Source organism: Leptidea sinapis, chromosome 10 (assembly GCF_905404315.1).
Source record: "Leptidea sinapis chromosome 10, ilLepSina1.1, whole genome shotgun sequence".
Lineage (NCBI taxonomy): Eukaryota > Metazoa > Arthropoda > Insecta > Lepidoptera > Pieridae > Leptidea > Leptidea sinapis.
The window spans coordinates 14,457,024-14,473,249 of record NC_066274.1 but is presented as its reverse complement, the minus strand read 5'-3'; the positions used below and the strand labels follow the sequence as shown (position 1 = coordinate 14,473,249).

General features: G+C 33.7%; 1 protein-coding gene across 1 annotated transcript in view; it reads left to right on the top strand.

The window, feature by feature from the left end:
* LOC126966329 (lachesin-like) overlaps positions 1-16,226 on the top strand; it is a 173,265-nt gene that overhangs the window by 121,365 nt on the left and 35,674 nt on the right. The window contains exon 7 of the mRNA XM_050810319.1: positions 14,139-14,258. Within this exon, the coding sequence (XP_050666276.1) occupies positions 14,139-14,258 (120 nt within the window). The remainder of the gene's footprint in view (positions 1-14,138; positions 14,259-16,226) is intronic.

Below are 16,226 nucleotides of genomic sequence, written 5' to 3'. Positions count from 1 at the left end.
CACTCCAGATGGCAGCGCCATTCGAAGACTTTATTGCCCCATTGGCCATCTGCCCACTGCCAGTTCAGTTTCGCAACAATCTCAAATAATCCACACAAGTAACTATAGAATTATGTAAAGCTATACACAACAATAACTTTAAAGTGAAACTCACCTCGCCGCACTGTCCTATTTGTCTAGATCTGCAATGTAAACATTTTGTTAATATCTAGGTCATAACCTAAAATTGTTTGTGTTTACCCTGCGCCAACTCTCTCCAAACTAGTTTAAACCGGTTTATTTATCTACTCTACGTTTCAATTATCTATCCGCGTTTCTGTTTCATAAAACACAAGCGTGACACTCGACAATGAGAGAAGTCACTTTATAGATAATACAATTTAAAGCGAACAAACAAACTACTGCTTCCTACCTCCAAACCCTTCTGCTGTGTTTAATTACTTTGCAAAGAATGCGTCGCTCTCGCTCAATGAGGAGACAAAATTAACGCTCTCAAATATTTAATTTAAATTTACGTCAGCCGTAACGAATGAAAACAGTCGACCAAACGGACTTGAGCGTTAAAAACTTAATTTCTTTCCACTGTTTTAAGGATTTATTTATTTATTATATACGGGCGAACCCTTTTTACAATATTAAAACTATGAAAGTGATACAATATTTACTTAACTAACTAATAATAATATTTAACTAACTAATCAACACATCTTACTTTCTAATTATAATATTATAAACTATTATAATTATATAAACAAACATGGTTTTAGTGTGTCTGGCCACAGATAGTAAACTAGTATTATATAAATCAATCCAGTTTATCTGGTTGTTAGTTGCTTCGCTGAGCCTAAAAATAGGAGAGTGATGATAATTTCCATTTTTTTTTAAGAAAATGAGGGACGAGACAAGCATGACGTTCAGCTGATGGTAATTGATACGCCATGCCCATTACAATGCAGTACCACTCAGGATTTTTTTAAAAACCCAAAAATTCTGAGCGGCACTACAGTTGCGCTCGTTACCTTGAGAGGATAGATGTTAAGATTATATTAATATTATTTACAATATTGATACATAGCGAACTTATGTAAGTTTTAATATTGTACAAAAAAAAAGTGTGTGTAGAAATTGCAATAAACTTCTTCTACGAAATACGTGTTTATGAGTAATCTTTAAAAATTGTGAAATAAATGTTTTTCTAGAATCTCCATGACATCCGTTTTCATCGTAATGTTTTTTTTTACTTTTATATTACTTTATTTTACATTTTATGAATACATTATGAACGGCCAAAGATCAAGTAAAATTAGTGCAAAAACGCAGATATTTTAAGGGGTGTACTGAAAATGTTTCTTGAAATTTGTATTTTCTGCTCAGATTTATAACAATGCGCAAAATATCAATGAGTGTTTATTTATGAAAGATACGTTATAGGGTTGGCTCCCTATGGGCGGTCTTGTCGCTTGAAGAAATTCAAATTCAAATATTTTTATTCAAAAAAGGATGTGATGTCACTTTTTGAAAGTCAAAAACTACCACCCATTCCAAAACGAATGCCTTAGACCTGAGAAGAAGGGGCGCAACATACTCAGCGGGCTTTTTTTTTCATCGAAAAATATGTTTACAAAGTAATATTGTACAGTTAAACTTCATTCAGACATCCTCTTGCAATACCAGAGGAATAACAGGAGCGTTGCCGGCCTTTAAGGCAGGTGTACGCGCTTTTTAAGATACCCATGCCGTATCGTCCCGGAAACACCGCATAAGGAAGTTCATTCCACAGCTTTGTAGTACGTGGAAGAAAGCTCCTTGAAAACCGCACTGTGGAGGACCGCCACACATCCAGATGGTGAAGATGATATCCTAATTTGTGGCGTGTCGTGCGAAGCTGGCATTCGTCGGCAGGAATCAAAATCAAAGGCGTGTAGAATAAACATATTTTCAAAAGTTTCTCAGACACTTTTAAAAGCAATAATAATATTACTGTATACCTACAGTTGTCGCGCGAGAGTTGAATGCAGTCGTGACCTGGGGTAAATAGCCGGAGCATTTCCCCCCGCTGTCCGCACCCCTCGCCTTGCGCGCCTACAGTGTAGTGCGTACAGCACGTTGACAGAAAAGACCAATATCATAAATGTTACACATGAGTTTTAAAAATCATAATCACAATGAGGAATTTGCTAGAAACTGTGACAATCATAATGTTAACACGAGGAACAAACAAAAACTTGTTATACCTACTACTCGGCTATGTCTTTTGAGGGTCGATTTATATGCTTTTACAACAAGATCCCATAAAATGTTCAAAACAAAAGAATTTCGATATTCAAAAGAATTGTGTGGTAAAGGTTACTATAACATAAATGACTTTCATTCCACGGATTGGGAATGAGCGACCGCCCTCAGGCTATAAAATAATATGTTTAATTGTACAATATTAGTTTGTAAACATATTTTTTGATGAAAAAAAAGCCCGCTGAGTCTATTGCGCCGATTTTTCTCAGGTCTGAGGCATTCTTTTTGGTGGTTTTTACTTTCAATAAGTTATGTCACATCCTATTTTGAATAAAAATATATGAATTTGAATTTGAGTGCACATATAACAGCCATTTACAGGTCTCTCTATATTAACAAAAAATCAACTAATGAATATTCAACTTAACTTACTTTAACATAATAATATGTATAGTATAAAACTTTCGTGGTGTGTGTGTTTGTGTATATTTGCGAGTGTTTATGTGTTTGTTCGTTTTATACCGCTTCAGTAACATTTTTGGAATTCTACTGAAATTCATTAATATTTTAATAGTTTCTTTTTTGTAGATATTTTACTGTGATTAAAATTGTCTCTGAAACTGAAACTCTGCATTCTCTGTACTCAAGTGAAAACATCATGTCACCTATGTCTAACGATAAAAAAAATATTTTTTATTACTTCTTAATATATAGGATGTCCGGTAAGTAGATTCCACAACGGTGCCATTTTCCACCGTCAAGAAGTAATATCTAAGCATTTTTGCGTTTCAGTTTGGTACCGAAGATAATTAATATTTCTTATGCAGTGACGTTCTGTACAAATGGAGAAATCACTTCATGTGAAACCCAAACCGAAATATTATAGAATATGCTACAAATTACTCCATAATAAATTTCCACTGCTATATCTATACATTGCCTCATTTACTCCAGTTATAATAAATATTCTTGGGCAATAAGCAGCAATGTAAAACATTTATTCAGTTCAGGTTACTTTTGTTCACTTAGGAGAAAAGTGTGCTTACATTGTCTTTAAGCACACTTCTGCCGTTCTGTTATCAGACTGCGAATGGTATTATGTCCTTATGTGTGTGTAGAACGTTATTGATGTTATGTTTCAAAGTGACGAGCACTACAGCGATGCCGAGAAATTTGACGTTTTCAAGAATCTTGAGTGACAATGCAATATAATGCGTATGCAGGGCGTATCACTCATCATCAGGTGAACATATTGTTCACCTGATGATGAGTGATACATTGATCATAAACAATTTGTTATGTTTTAAAGTGATAACCTTCACTTGTGGGGTTAATTACACAAATTAAATTTAAAAACAAAAATTTATGCACAATGTGGGACTCGAATGCGCGACTTCTCTCGTTCCGTGAGCGCTCTTCCAACTTCTTCTCTTCCCTTTGCAAGTCTAAAATTTGCAAGAGGGACATCTCAAGTCAATTTCCTAATATGCAAATATCGGGGTTGACGAGGCTATCAACTGTAAAGAAAATCCTGTAGATGAAGCCACAACCTGAAAGTTGAACAAAGCATACAAGATTTAATCAACTCACACAAAACACTCAAACGGTTGGCTCAGTTGGACTCATAAAATCTTGTTTTCAAATTTTATTTGCATATTGTTCATCAAGACTCTATTTCTTAAAAAGAAAAATAAATAAAAAGCTAATGTTTTATCTTACTCTTCTGTTTACTAACATGGCAATAATGTAATGTTAAACCGTTATTGTTACATCTATTTATCTGTTGTATTCTTTAGGGACTTTAAATTAGTTCATTAGTTCGTCTTGTTAGAATTAAACCTGCCGCCATTTTAATTTAATGCTGAATGCTTTTTAACTATGTTAGCAAAACTATTTTCACATATTTTTTATGCTTTTCTTTTTTCTTGACAATAAGGAATGAGATGAGCAAGGCGTTCAGCTGATGATATTGATAGGCCCTGCCCATTACAATGCAGTGCCGATCAGGATTCTTGAAAAACACAAAAACTCTGACCGGAACTACAATAGGGCCCGTCACTTCGAGACATAAGATGTTAAGTCTCATTTGCCCAGTAATTTCACTAGCTACGGCTCCCTTCAAACCGAAACATATACATACATACACATTATAGCTTGCCGGCAGAAATACGTGCTGTTGACCACAACAGCTAGCTAGATTATGGGTACCAATGGGCACCAACCCATAATCTAGCTAGCATCCAGTGCAAACAGAGCCTCCCACTGGTAAGATATGCTAGTAAATATGGACGACCCATATAGCCAAATGGTTAATGACCCTGACTACTAAGCTAGAGGTCCCGGGTTCGAATCCCGGTAGGTGCAATCATTCATATGATGAATATGGATGTTTATTTCCGAGTCATGGGTGTTTCTATGTATTTATGTATGTTTAAGTAAGTATATTGTATTAAATATATCGTTTTCATGTACCCATAGTACAGGCTATGCCTAGTTTGGGGCAAGATAATTTGTGTAAAAGTGTGTCAATATTATTATTGTTATATTATAGGAATAGACAAACAATGAGTGCGAGAGAGAAGAACATCTCTAACGGATATAAAATAGAAGAAAGTGAATTTATGATTACTGTTACAAATTTGGATTGATAAGTCGTAAACAGTCAGCCATGCCTTCTAGTATTTGTATATTAAACCACTAGCTAACGCAGTCATTGACAAATCAAAATACTGTCAAGTCATATATACGATATTTTATTCAAAGTCAAATTAACATAATTAAATTACACAAATAGAATTTGAAAAACAAAATTTTATGAACGATGCGGGACTCGAACCTCCGGCGAGAGTTGAACAAAGCAAACAGAATTTTGTAATGAGGCGGTACTCCAACGGTTAGCTCAGTTGGTTAGAGCACCGGCACGGAACACCGGAGGTCGTGGGTTCGAGTCCCGCATCGTTCATAAAATTTTGTTTTTCAAATTTTATTTGTGTATTAATTCTAGGAGTGAGGGTTATCACTTTAAAAAACATAACATATTGTTTATAATTAAATTAGGCTTAAACTAAGCGTTTTTAAATCGTCACTATAAATATTTATTTACTGAATCTACCATATGTTCGAAAAAAGTAGAGCTTGTGAGAAGAACATATAAGAAACTCAACGGCCACTCTTTTCAATCAAATAGAGTATTTTACAATGGCTGTTGTAATATACATAACAAATTATTTTGTAAGGTACTGCATCCAATATATGAATCGCGATTAAAATAATATCAAATATTTCATAAAAATTAAAAAGAATAAACTTTATAAATTTAAAATAATCGTATATTGGATGCATCGTTAACATGATGGTCGTGACGACTGTCATAATTAGTAAGTTACGGCTATGGTAAAGTTGAGCGAAGTAGCCGGAGGAAGAATTGCTGAAGGTAGAAGTCTTTTCTGTGTAATATCCGGGAAAGGGCCGGTGTTAAATCACAAGTGTCACAAGGTTTTGTAACCTTGCCAAAGACCGAACAAAGTTAAGCTGACTGCCACCCTTCATTAGCTAGATAGACATTGTAAGAAGAAGCGTAGCCATATATATCAAATCAAATCAAAATCAGTTTATTCATGTAGGTCACGGAAATGACACTTATGAATGTCAAAAAAAAATTTTTTTTTCTTATTGAATCTACCGCTAATGAGGAGAAGTAGCAAGAAACTCATTGCCAGTCTTTTATATCGAGACTAGCTGACCCAGCAAACGTTGTATTGCCGATATTAAAATCCCGATACAAAAGTAACTGTTGATCGTAAATGGGTGATAATTTGAAGTTGTATGTATTTTTAATGCTGACTCATAATCAAACAAATATAAAAAAAAAAAGTTAAAAAGAAAAAATGTGTGGACCACCCTTAACATTTAGGGGGATGAAAAATAGATGTTGTCCGATTCTCAGACCTACCCAATATGCACTCAAAATTTCATGAGAATCAGTAAAGCCGTTTCGTAGGAGTTCGGTCCCGCACACCGTGACACGAGAATTTTATATATTAGATTTACATTTACATCGATTTACAAATCATTTCATTTCATTCATATATGTATTTTATAATTTATCTCAGTGACAATATCAAACTAGACAACTTTATTTATTTATTTATTTGGGCAACTAACAAATTACACTCATTACTTGCTTAAACTTAAAATATAATAATAATATGGATAAGAGTTAATTCACTTATAAGATACCACAGCATTTGTAATTTTTACTACGTTTATAAGATAGTTGGTTAGTTCATAATTTTTGCATCATTAAATGAAAAACCTCACGTAGCTCAAAAATGTTACGTTTGAATGTTAAAAAAATGGATTTTCATTGCGGAAAATGTTAAACTTCAATGAAACATCAAAGAAATTACTGTAACATTTGCTGTACTTCTGTAAATTTAAATATAAATCACTATAGAACTCAAAAGAATAATTAGTGCAGTAAATGCAGCAATCCGCACGTACTAAATATGTAAGGGTTTTTATATGTCCAAGCATTCTATCAATAAAATATAAAATAAAATCAGAAGAAATAAATCACTGTAAACCTTACATTGCCAAAATAAACAATAAAATTAAGGGAGTTAATTTTAGCCACAAAAGAGACCCTGAGCCCTTGTTATGTAATAATAGACCTATGTTAATGTATTATGTTTTAAAAGAAAGCAAGTAACAATAATCTGCAATATCTATCTAAAACAGCTCTACAAAACACCAAGAAATCGGAAAGCCTGAACTGTGCTCGGTTAATCAAACTGTCACTTCAAGAATTCCGCGCGAAATCCTTCCCCGGAAAACTCTCTCTAACTTTTGATTGCTGTAGAGAATACCGATCTACTTATACAAGAAATTTGTTAATCAGCTTCAACGAATTCCGGGATTTGTTTCAAAAAACAAAACATTTTATTTTATAAGTACTTGAAACTGAATGGGCGCCCTATTTGTTTGGTTTATTTGACAGCGCTCATTGAACCAACTTATTAATTAGAACAAAAATTCTGATCGTTCTGATTTTGTTCGCTAAATTGTCCACTCGAACTCGTAAAAGCCGTCCAAAGGAACATAACGACGGTCAAAGAGAATAACCGCAAATAAGCTGCGATCTGAGGCCGATGGAGAAAATTCCTTTTTCCTTAATTCACTCTAAACTGGCTTTAAGAGATGTCGACAGAGTTGCTTACATTTGTACAATAATCCGTTCCTTATAGAGCTTAACTGTCGCCTTTATTAAACTTTCTCCATTTCTTTATTAACATAGTACTTTAAACAGATGAAGTTAATTGTAAATTTAATAAAGTCATGTTATTACTTAAGATGAGTAAAGACAGTAACAGAATTTTTTTATGATATAACTTATATTCTGTGTATTAAAACTAGGACAGTGTCTATTAGCTATTTCTTGTAGTCTCCATTAAGGGGTAGACATCGTGTTTGTATGTTCTTTAAACTAATACATATTATTTTCGCCATTAACTGCACTGTATTACATTGTTTTCATTACACTAACTCAAAAGTTTAAGTTATTTTGAGTCTTCTTAACCCGTGTTTTTGAAAATTTATTGAAGTACTTTACTTTGCGGAAATCCATAATTATCAAAATTATTTGAGTTTTCCTTAGTGTTTATTCCGCCAATATTTGTCTTTAAACAATTCGATACTTGTTTCGCCTCTACACGAGGCATCCTCAGGACGTGTTGACTCGCCAAAATCTGGCACGAGACTGAATCAAATGAGTCGGAAACTGCTCTTTAATACCCATTATTTTATACGTCCCATGAAATGACACGCTGTGGTCGGTCGGCTGTTGTGACGTATTACCCCCGGAAGAGATACGTAACAACGGTGAAGGGACCAACCGTGTTAGTTGATAGTGAAGTCTTAGCTCATGATGATGATCAGCATACTTTTTTACTATATTTATGACTAGATCCATCTATAGGTCACGATAAAAATTGTCGTTTCTTACCTACCATTTACAATACCTGTGCGCACCTGTTTCTGAAAGCTTTGGATAATCTTTTTGTTGGGAACATAAGTCCACATCGGCATAAAGATCTGCTTTTTTATGAAAATAATGGTTGAGACGAGCAGTACGTTCAGCTATGGTAATTGATACGCCCTGCCCATTACAATGCAGTGCCGCTCAGGATTCTTGAAATACCCAAAATTCTGAGCAGCACTACAACTGCTCTCATCACCTTGAGACATCAGACGTCAAGTCTCATTTGCCCAGTAATTTCACTAGCTATCCGTCCTTCGCACCGAAACACAGTAATGCTTACACATAACTGATTCACGGCAGAAATAGACGCCGTTCTGGTACCCATAATCTATCCGGCATCCTGTACAAAGGAGCCTCCCACTGGTAATGCTTATGTATGATGACTTTGATTTTCCTCATTTTCATGAGGAGTACATTCAAAGTAACCAGCACATCATATACTGTATTTCGAACTCCTCTCGTTTCTTTTTGACATGAGAATTCCAGCAAAGATTTGCAACTATGTCATGCCAAGGTTGCCATTGGCTTGGCTGTATTTTCGTAGGGTATTATTTGGCTGGTAATATAGAATTGTTTGTTATTTTTTTGTAATATCTATATGAGTTCATTTTGACACATTTGGCCTTACAAATAAACTTGGGATAAAGTTATACTTGAGAATAAACAAAAATTATACAAAACTATGATTATATCACTGACAACACTGTCAATACAATGATAATTCTGAAGTTTGGAATGTCAAGCAGCCTTGCAAATAAACGCGGGAAACGTTACACGTCCGAATAAACCAATCATCAACAAAATGTCTATTTGTAAACACTTTGATTTATTCTTAGGTATAACTTTATACCAAGTATATTTATAAGGCCGATTTAGTTAAATAACGAAGAAATGAAAAACTATTATATTAATTGCTTCTAAAGTATTAAATTTAATTCTCAGGTATAACTTTATACCAAGTATATTTATAAGGCCGACTTAGTTAGATAACGAAGAAATGAAAAACTATTATATTATTTTTTTGCTACTTCTTCTCATTAACTCAACCCTTTACGAAGTAGCGGTAGATTCAATAACAACTTTTTTTTGACATTCATAAGTGTGATTTCCGTGACCTATGTGAATAAACTGACTTTGATTTGATTTGATTTGAATAAAGCTATGTTGTAATGTATGATAATACAAAATATGAAAATACATATATGTAGACAAATAGAGACATACGTTTTGGGAAAAAAAAATAGGCTAAGGTGAGTCAGGTTTAATACCAGTATCACAGAAAAGGTAAGAGACCCCTTTAAACAGTTGTGTGACTTGTATTAACGTGATAAGTATCAGTTAGATGTCATACTATTTTTTTCTTTAGTAAAAGAAATGAGAGACGCTTGGTCATGAACATTCGTGAACTAATGAAAACTGACTAATTTACATAGGGTAGCCGTTCTGTGAATAGAACTCTCTTAATACAAGTGTTCGATACATGTTTTACTTTTATGTAATAACACAGTCCACCAGTGGTATATATAATAAGTAATATATAATTTTATGATTTTAAAAGAATTGTCAGCAAAGTGGGTCGTGAATGTATGTATGTTTGTTGCATCATATTATATTGTAATCGATGGAAATGTAAATCTTGATATAAAAGAGTTGCAATGAGTTTCTTGCTACTTCTTCTCAATCAACCATTTACGAAGTAGCGGTAGATTCAATAAGAAAAATATATTTTTTAACATTCATAAGTGTCATTTCCGTAACCTACATGAAAAAAGTGATTTTGATTTGATTTGATTTAAATTAATTTTGTCAATGGTATGTACTATCGACAAAATTAATTCAAATCAAATCAAATCAAATTTTTAAGTGAAAATGCCACAATTTTACAACGCAATCCGAAATTGTTGAGCTAATCATGAATATTGAAACACGGAGACAGTAGCAGGGGAACTTAGATTTAATTGAGAGCAAACTATTACGAGACTAGTCAAATGAAACTCAACTCAATACAAACAGTTGTAATGCAGCCAACTCTCTGGTAATATCCAAAGTCAACATCTGACAGTGGCGCTGCAAAATTCACCGCGGAGTGGCTCCGCTGTTCGTCTGTGCAAACGATGCGCCCGAGACTCGGTTAATGTGAATACTTGCCGGATGTAAAATAAATTCATTGTAAAGATTCTTCTTTCGACTTCTTCAGCCATATTGGGCACTTTTTGGTAGGGGAAAATCTTATGGGCTTGCGTCACCGATATGCTCGTGACAAGCCCATGCGATAAATAAATAATTAAAAAATTTATGTAAATCTATTGTATAGTTAGACACTTTTTGTATGGGTGAAATATCGTGAGTTAGCGTCAACGAAATGCTTATAGCGGTATATCTGTAGCTATACAGCTGACGTATTGTGCAACATTAGTGCTTATAAGTGAAATTGAATGGATTTAAACTGATGATGTCTACTACTCGGCTAAGTCGAGTTAGTAAGTCTTTTGTGGGGCGATGTATATGCTTTTACAACAAGATCCCAGAAAATGTCCAAAACAAAAGTATTACGTTATTCAAAAGAATTGTTAAAAACGTTTGTGTGGTAAAGGTTACTATAACATAAATGACTTTCTTAATGATACCACAGATTGGGAATGGAGCGACCGCCCTCAGGCTATTAAATAATAAGTTTAATTGTACTTTGTTACTTTGTAAATGTTACTTTAATTGTAAAACATATATATATATTTTGTTGAAAAAAAAAGCCCGCTGAGCTTGTTGCGCCCATTCTTCTCAGGCCCGAGGCATTCATTTTGGAATGGGTGGTAGTTTTTTTGACTTTCAATAAGTGATTTCACATCCTATTTTGAATAAAAATATTTGAATTTGATTTTGAATTTAGTGAAAAGTTCAATGTATACTTTTCATTGTTGAAATAGTGTTATTGTTTGTCTTGAAAAAATCTTTTACACATAAATTGAAATTAATAATTTAAGTAATTGTTTTTAAATATTTAGAAATTTTAAATTTTAACACCATAAGTTCTAAGTTTTCATTTCAATCGGCAATGTACAAGGAAGTATCTACATATATGCTTTTGTTACAAAAACATTTTTAAATTTAGAAGGAGACCATTTTGTTGCAGAAATATTTTTAAATGTACAAGGTGGCCACACTGGATTTTGTTATTTGTCATGTTGACAATATTACTTATATAGTACAAAGTTGTTAATTTTTTTTTTTCATACAAGAAAGCGCTGTTTCAAATATAAATTCAAATAGTAATAAAATAATACACATACTTAAAGAAAGTATAAGACTTTTATAGTTTTCTCATGGATGCCATTGTCAGATCTAGACCAAATTACAATGGTACCACCAGTCAAAAAGAAAACCGACGAATTGAGAGCCCTCTTATGTTTTTGATGTCGGTTGAAGTGCGTTAATTTATACACGCATATTTTAAACTAGTGCGAAACATCAGTACAAAGTGTAACTTGACAGTATAAATAATACAAGATTGCTAAGTAAACGTTACATAAAAATGCACCACTCGAAGCTTGGAAACGTTCAACTATATAAACCAGTTGCTTTTTCAGTATCTGCACTAACGCACGCACACAAACATTCCCACTGCAAATGGAAACTTGTGTAAACAAAAATGCTACTAAAACCTCAGCATATGCGAATCGCGGTGCGGCACACGTTTAAAATGTATCAAAAACGTCCGCGCCAGAATGTGCTGTATTTTATTCATGTAAACATCAAAACTGCGTACATGAATTTCGCTAATAGGAGTATGTGGTTAATTGTACTTTGTGCTGTGCCGCAAACCACTCACTTATGTTTATATTTGCTATTTGTACGCTGAAGTTAATGTACCCAAAACTAATACACAACTAGCGATCAGTGAAGGACTGCGAGCTTTTGAATGATTCTACGGCTAGAGCTAAAATCGCTTAATGTATTGGTCTGGAATTGGAGGTTTTCGAATTAATTTGAAATTCGAATATATTAGAGCTGCTGTAAATATATTCTCCTATTACTATACAATAATCAGCGGGCACATTAGCTATTTCGTCGCGGCTAATGTAACGACAATTATAAAAAAATATTATAGTAATTTCTGACTACTTGTGGTGGCAGGTTGATCGTGTTTCCTGAAACGGTGCTTCATGTTTTTTAAATTAAAGTTATTATATTTTTATAATCGCAAATTAAATGCTAGCAAAATATCTTTATTTATTTATGGGATGCGTGATGATTTATTGATGCATCTACTGTACCAAAAAAAATCTTGTTTTTACTTAGTTTTTTACATTTTAGTTACTTGTATAAGGCATTGAGTATTTGAAGTTTGTAACTGAAATAATTTGAAAAACGTTGAAGCTGTAAATGTTGATTTAAATGTGTGGCAATGAATTTCTTGCCACTTCTTCTCGTTAAATCTCAACATTTTCCGATGTGGTAGTAAATGTAAAAAGAAAAGAAAACATTTGACATTCATAAGAGCCATTTCCTTTATTAACATCAATAAACTCATTTTGATTTGATTTGAGTATAGAACTGCAACTCATAGAGAGCCTCTACCTTATATTTAAAATAATAATGTAAGCGACACAGTCGCTGTGTTAAGCGGCCGAATTAAGACGGTCGCGCGGACAGACCGGTTTTTGATGCGATACGCTCGCGTCGCAGAGAGCCTTTTCACTTTTGATACGAACTGTAATATTACCTTTGTCAATTGAACTTCACGAATTAAATTTATTAAATACAGTCTACTTTTCAATTGGACGCTAAGATCTCCCTATCATTCAAGACCAGGGCACTGGGCGCCTACCAAATAATAATAATAATATTGACACACTCTTACACAAATTGTCTTGCCCCAAACTAGGCATAGCCTGTACTATGGGTACAAGACAACGTTATATTTAATACAATATACTTACTTAAACTTACATAAATACATATTAACAAAAAGTAACTATGTACATCTCTTACTCTCTAAAGGCTTAACTATCCATTGGTTTTTGTTTTCTAGTATGAATATGGCCTACGATAACAATGTACAGAATACTAATATAGGATACATAAGTCACTTATCGATTTTTTAAATATTCACTAAATCATATTTATAAAACATTTACTGTGTTTTACCAAAAAAAATTAAACATGTGTTGAACACTTGTTTTAAAAAAGTCCCATTATAAATCTGTGTCTTTCTATTGTTATTATATATGAAACGTTTATGTAGTATATATAGGTATATAGCATAAACGATTTTCTTAATGATACCACAGACTGGGAATGAAGCGTACACCGTCAGGCTCCTTAATTACTATATTACATTGTAATCCATATTTTTATAAAAAAAAGCCCGCTGAGTTTCTTGAACCCCTTCTTCTCAGGTCTGAGGCAGTCTATATTTAATGGGTGGTAGTTTTTGACGTTCAATAAGTGATTTTGAATCCTATTTTGAATAAAAATATTTGAATTTGAATTTAAACAAGAGTCGAAGCTTGTCTTCGTAACGTAACGGATAGATTATAATTTATATTCAAATGGAATATTTAGATTGTGATGACAAATAGATGACAGATGACAAAAATTGCGTTCCGTTTCTCTAATTATTGTTCCTGCACACTTAATTTTATGTTGTGCTTAATGACGTTTTAGTTAAGCACAAGGTAAACACTGTTTTGTAATAAAAAAAGATAAACTATATTTTAGACGTCGTTATTGTCAGGTCACTGACGTTGTTATAGTTAGGCCACTGTTTAAAAAAAGACGTGTTTAAGCCATGTTTAAATTATTTTTTTGTAATAACACCGTTAAAATTTTGTATAAACATATCAACAAATCCCTGTCTTTGTTTCAGTTCATCCGTTAGTTCAAGTACCAAATCAGCTGGTGGGAGCTCCCACAGGCACCGATGTTACTCTACAGTGCCACGTTGAAGCCTCTCCTAAGGCAATTAACTATTGGACTAGAGAAAATGGTAAGCCATAGAAATCCTAATAGACCAGCAACGCTCTTGTGATTCCTCTGGTGTTACAAGAGAATGTGGGCGGCGGTGATCACTTAACACCAGGTGACCCGTACGCCCGTTTGTCCTCCTATTCCATAAAAAAAAAGACTAAGCACATAAAATATATGGGGATTTTTTTTCAGTATGAGAATTAACTTTTACTTGAGGGAGGCTCCTTTGCACAGGAAACCGGCTAGATTATACCACCACCACAACGGCGTCTATTTCTGCCGTGAAGCAGTAATGTGTAAACATTTGGTACTGTGTTTCGGTTTAAAGGGGGCCGTAGCTAGTGAAATTAATGGACAATTGAGACTTAACATCTTATGTCACAAGGTGACGAGTGCAATTGTTGAGCGACTCAGAATTTTTGGGTTTTTCAAGAATCCTGAGCGGCAGCGCATTGTAATGGGCAGGGCGTATCAATTACCATCAGCTGAACGTCCTGCTCGTCTCATCGCTTATTTTCATAAATAAAAAGAACTAGTTTCTCAATACTCCTGACCATTGTAAGCGCAATGCGGTGAATGTATATCACCATATAATATTATAAAACAAAGTCCTCCGCCGCGTCTATCTGTCTGTCTGTTCACGAAAAACTCAAAAACTACTGCACCGATAATCATGTTGTTTTGACCAATGGATAGCATGATTCTTGAGGAAGGTTTAAGTGTATAATTTGTTTAGTTTTTATGTAAATTTTAAATACATTAACGATATTTGTTGGAGGTGTCAAAAAAAATAAGGCGTCTGGGAGCTTTCAACCAAAATGATTTGAGATATAACAAGATGATGTATGGTGCAATTGTGAACCTTATATAGTTCTACAGAAAAGTCCGCGATTGCATATGTCTATCTCATAAGGATAACATACTATATATATTTTAATACTTTAGAAAATTGGCAATTATAAAGCGGTAATGCAAAAGCTGTTTATACAAATACAATATTAATCCTTAACATTTTAACATTTATTGCATATTTACGATGGCTTTAGATTAAATGATTCCCAAATACTTACTTACACAATTTTTTTTTTCTATTGACAGAATAGCTTCTGTCGCATTGACCTCTACTATATACCACTGGACTGGCGGCTGTCAAAGTGCTTTTGTGCCTGTTTGATATTCGCCATTTTGGCGCTGTTGGCCATGTAGCGAGAGTCTGCGGTACTAAAACTAGTGATGACAACCTCAGTAAATATAGATAGATGGTTGAAAACTATTTACAAAGTATTTTATTACGTTGATTCTTGAAGTATATTTTGTATATTTATATAAGTTTATTGTAGTAAATTTGTACGTTCCTTCGCAGCCATTTTTATTAAACGTCAAAATTAGTTCTATGGACGCTCGCAAGTGGTGCTTCAAAGAGGTACCACTAATTTGCTGTCAAACATATGGAGCAGGTCAGTGGTCTGTCGGCAATAGACAACAGTCATGCCGCAAGCAATAAGCAGTTATAACATAATATCTTTTTTTCATTTCTGTGGTATGTACCATCTACCTTGCGAATATTACCCATTTAAATAAACTAATTTTTAAAAGATTACAACGCGTGTAATTGTAACTATGTTTTTACATTAGTTTTTGCGTAAAAGTTAAATTTTTATTATTTTTATATTAGGACGTTTCGTGACCTTTTCAGAGTACGTTTCCAGGGGGACTGTGGTTGACAGGAGTCGAGATGGTACTTGTACATAGTTGTCGTTGTGAAGTTTAGCGCCATTTGTTGGCTCAGAGATCTTATTTGGTGTAGACAGACAAAAACTTATGTAAAAACACAGTTACAATTACACGCATTTGAATCCTATAGAAACTATTTTACCTATACCTGATAAAAAGGCATTTATTTTCTCAAAATTGATTCCTTTAGAATTCTTTTTGATGTCATTTCTTAAACTACTAGATATTACTACCGCTTCGCAAAACAAATGGC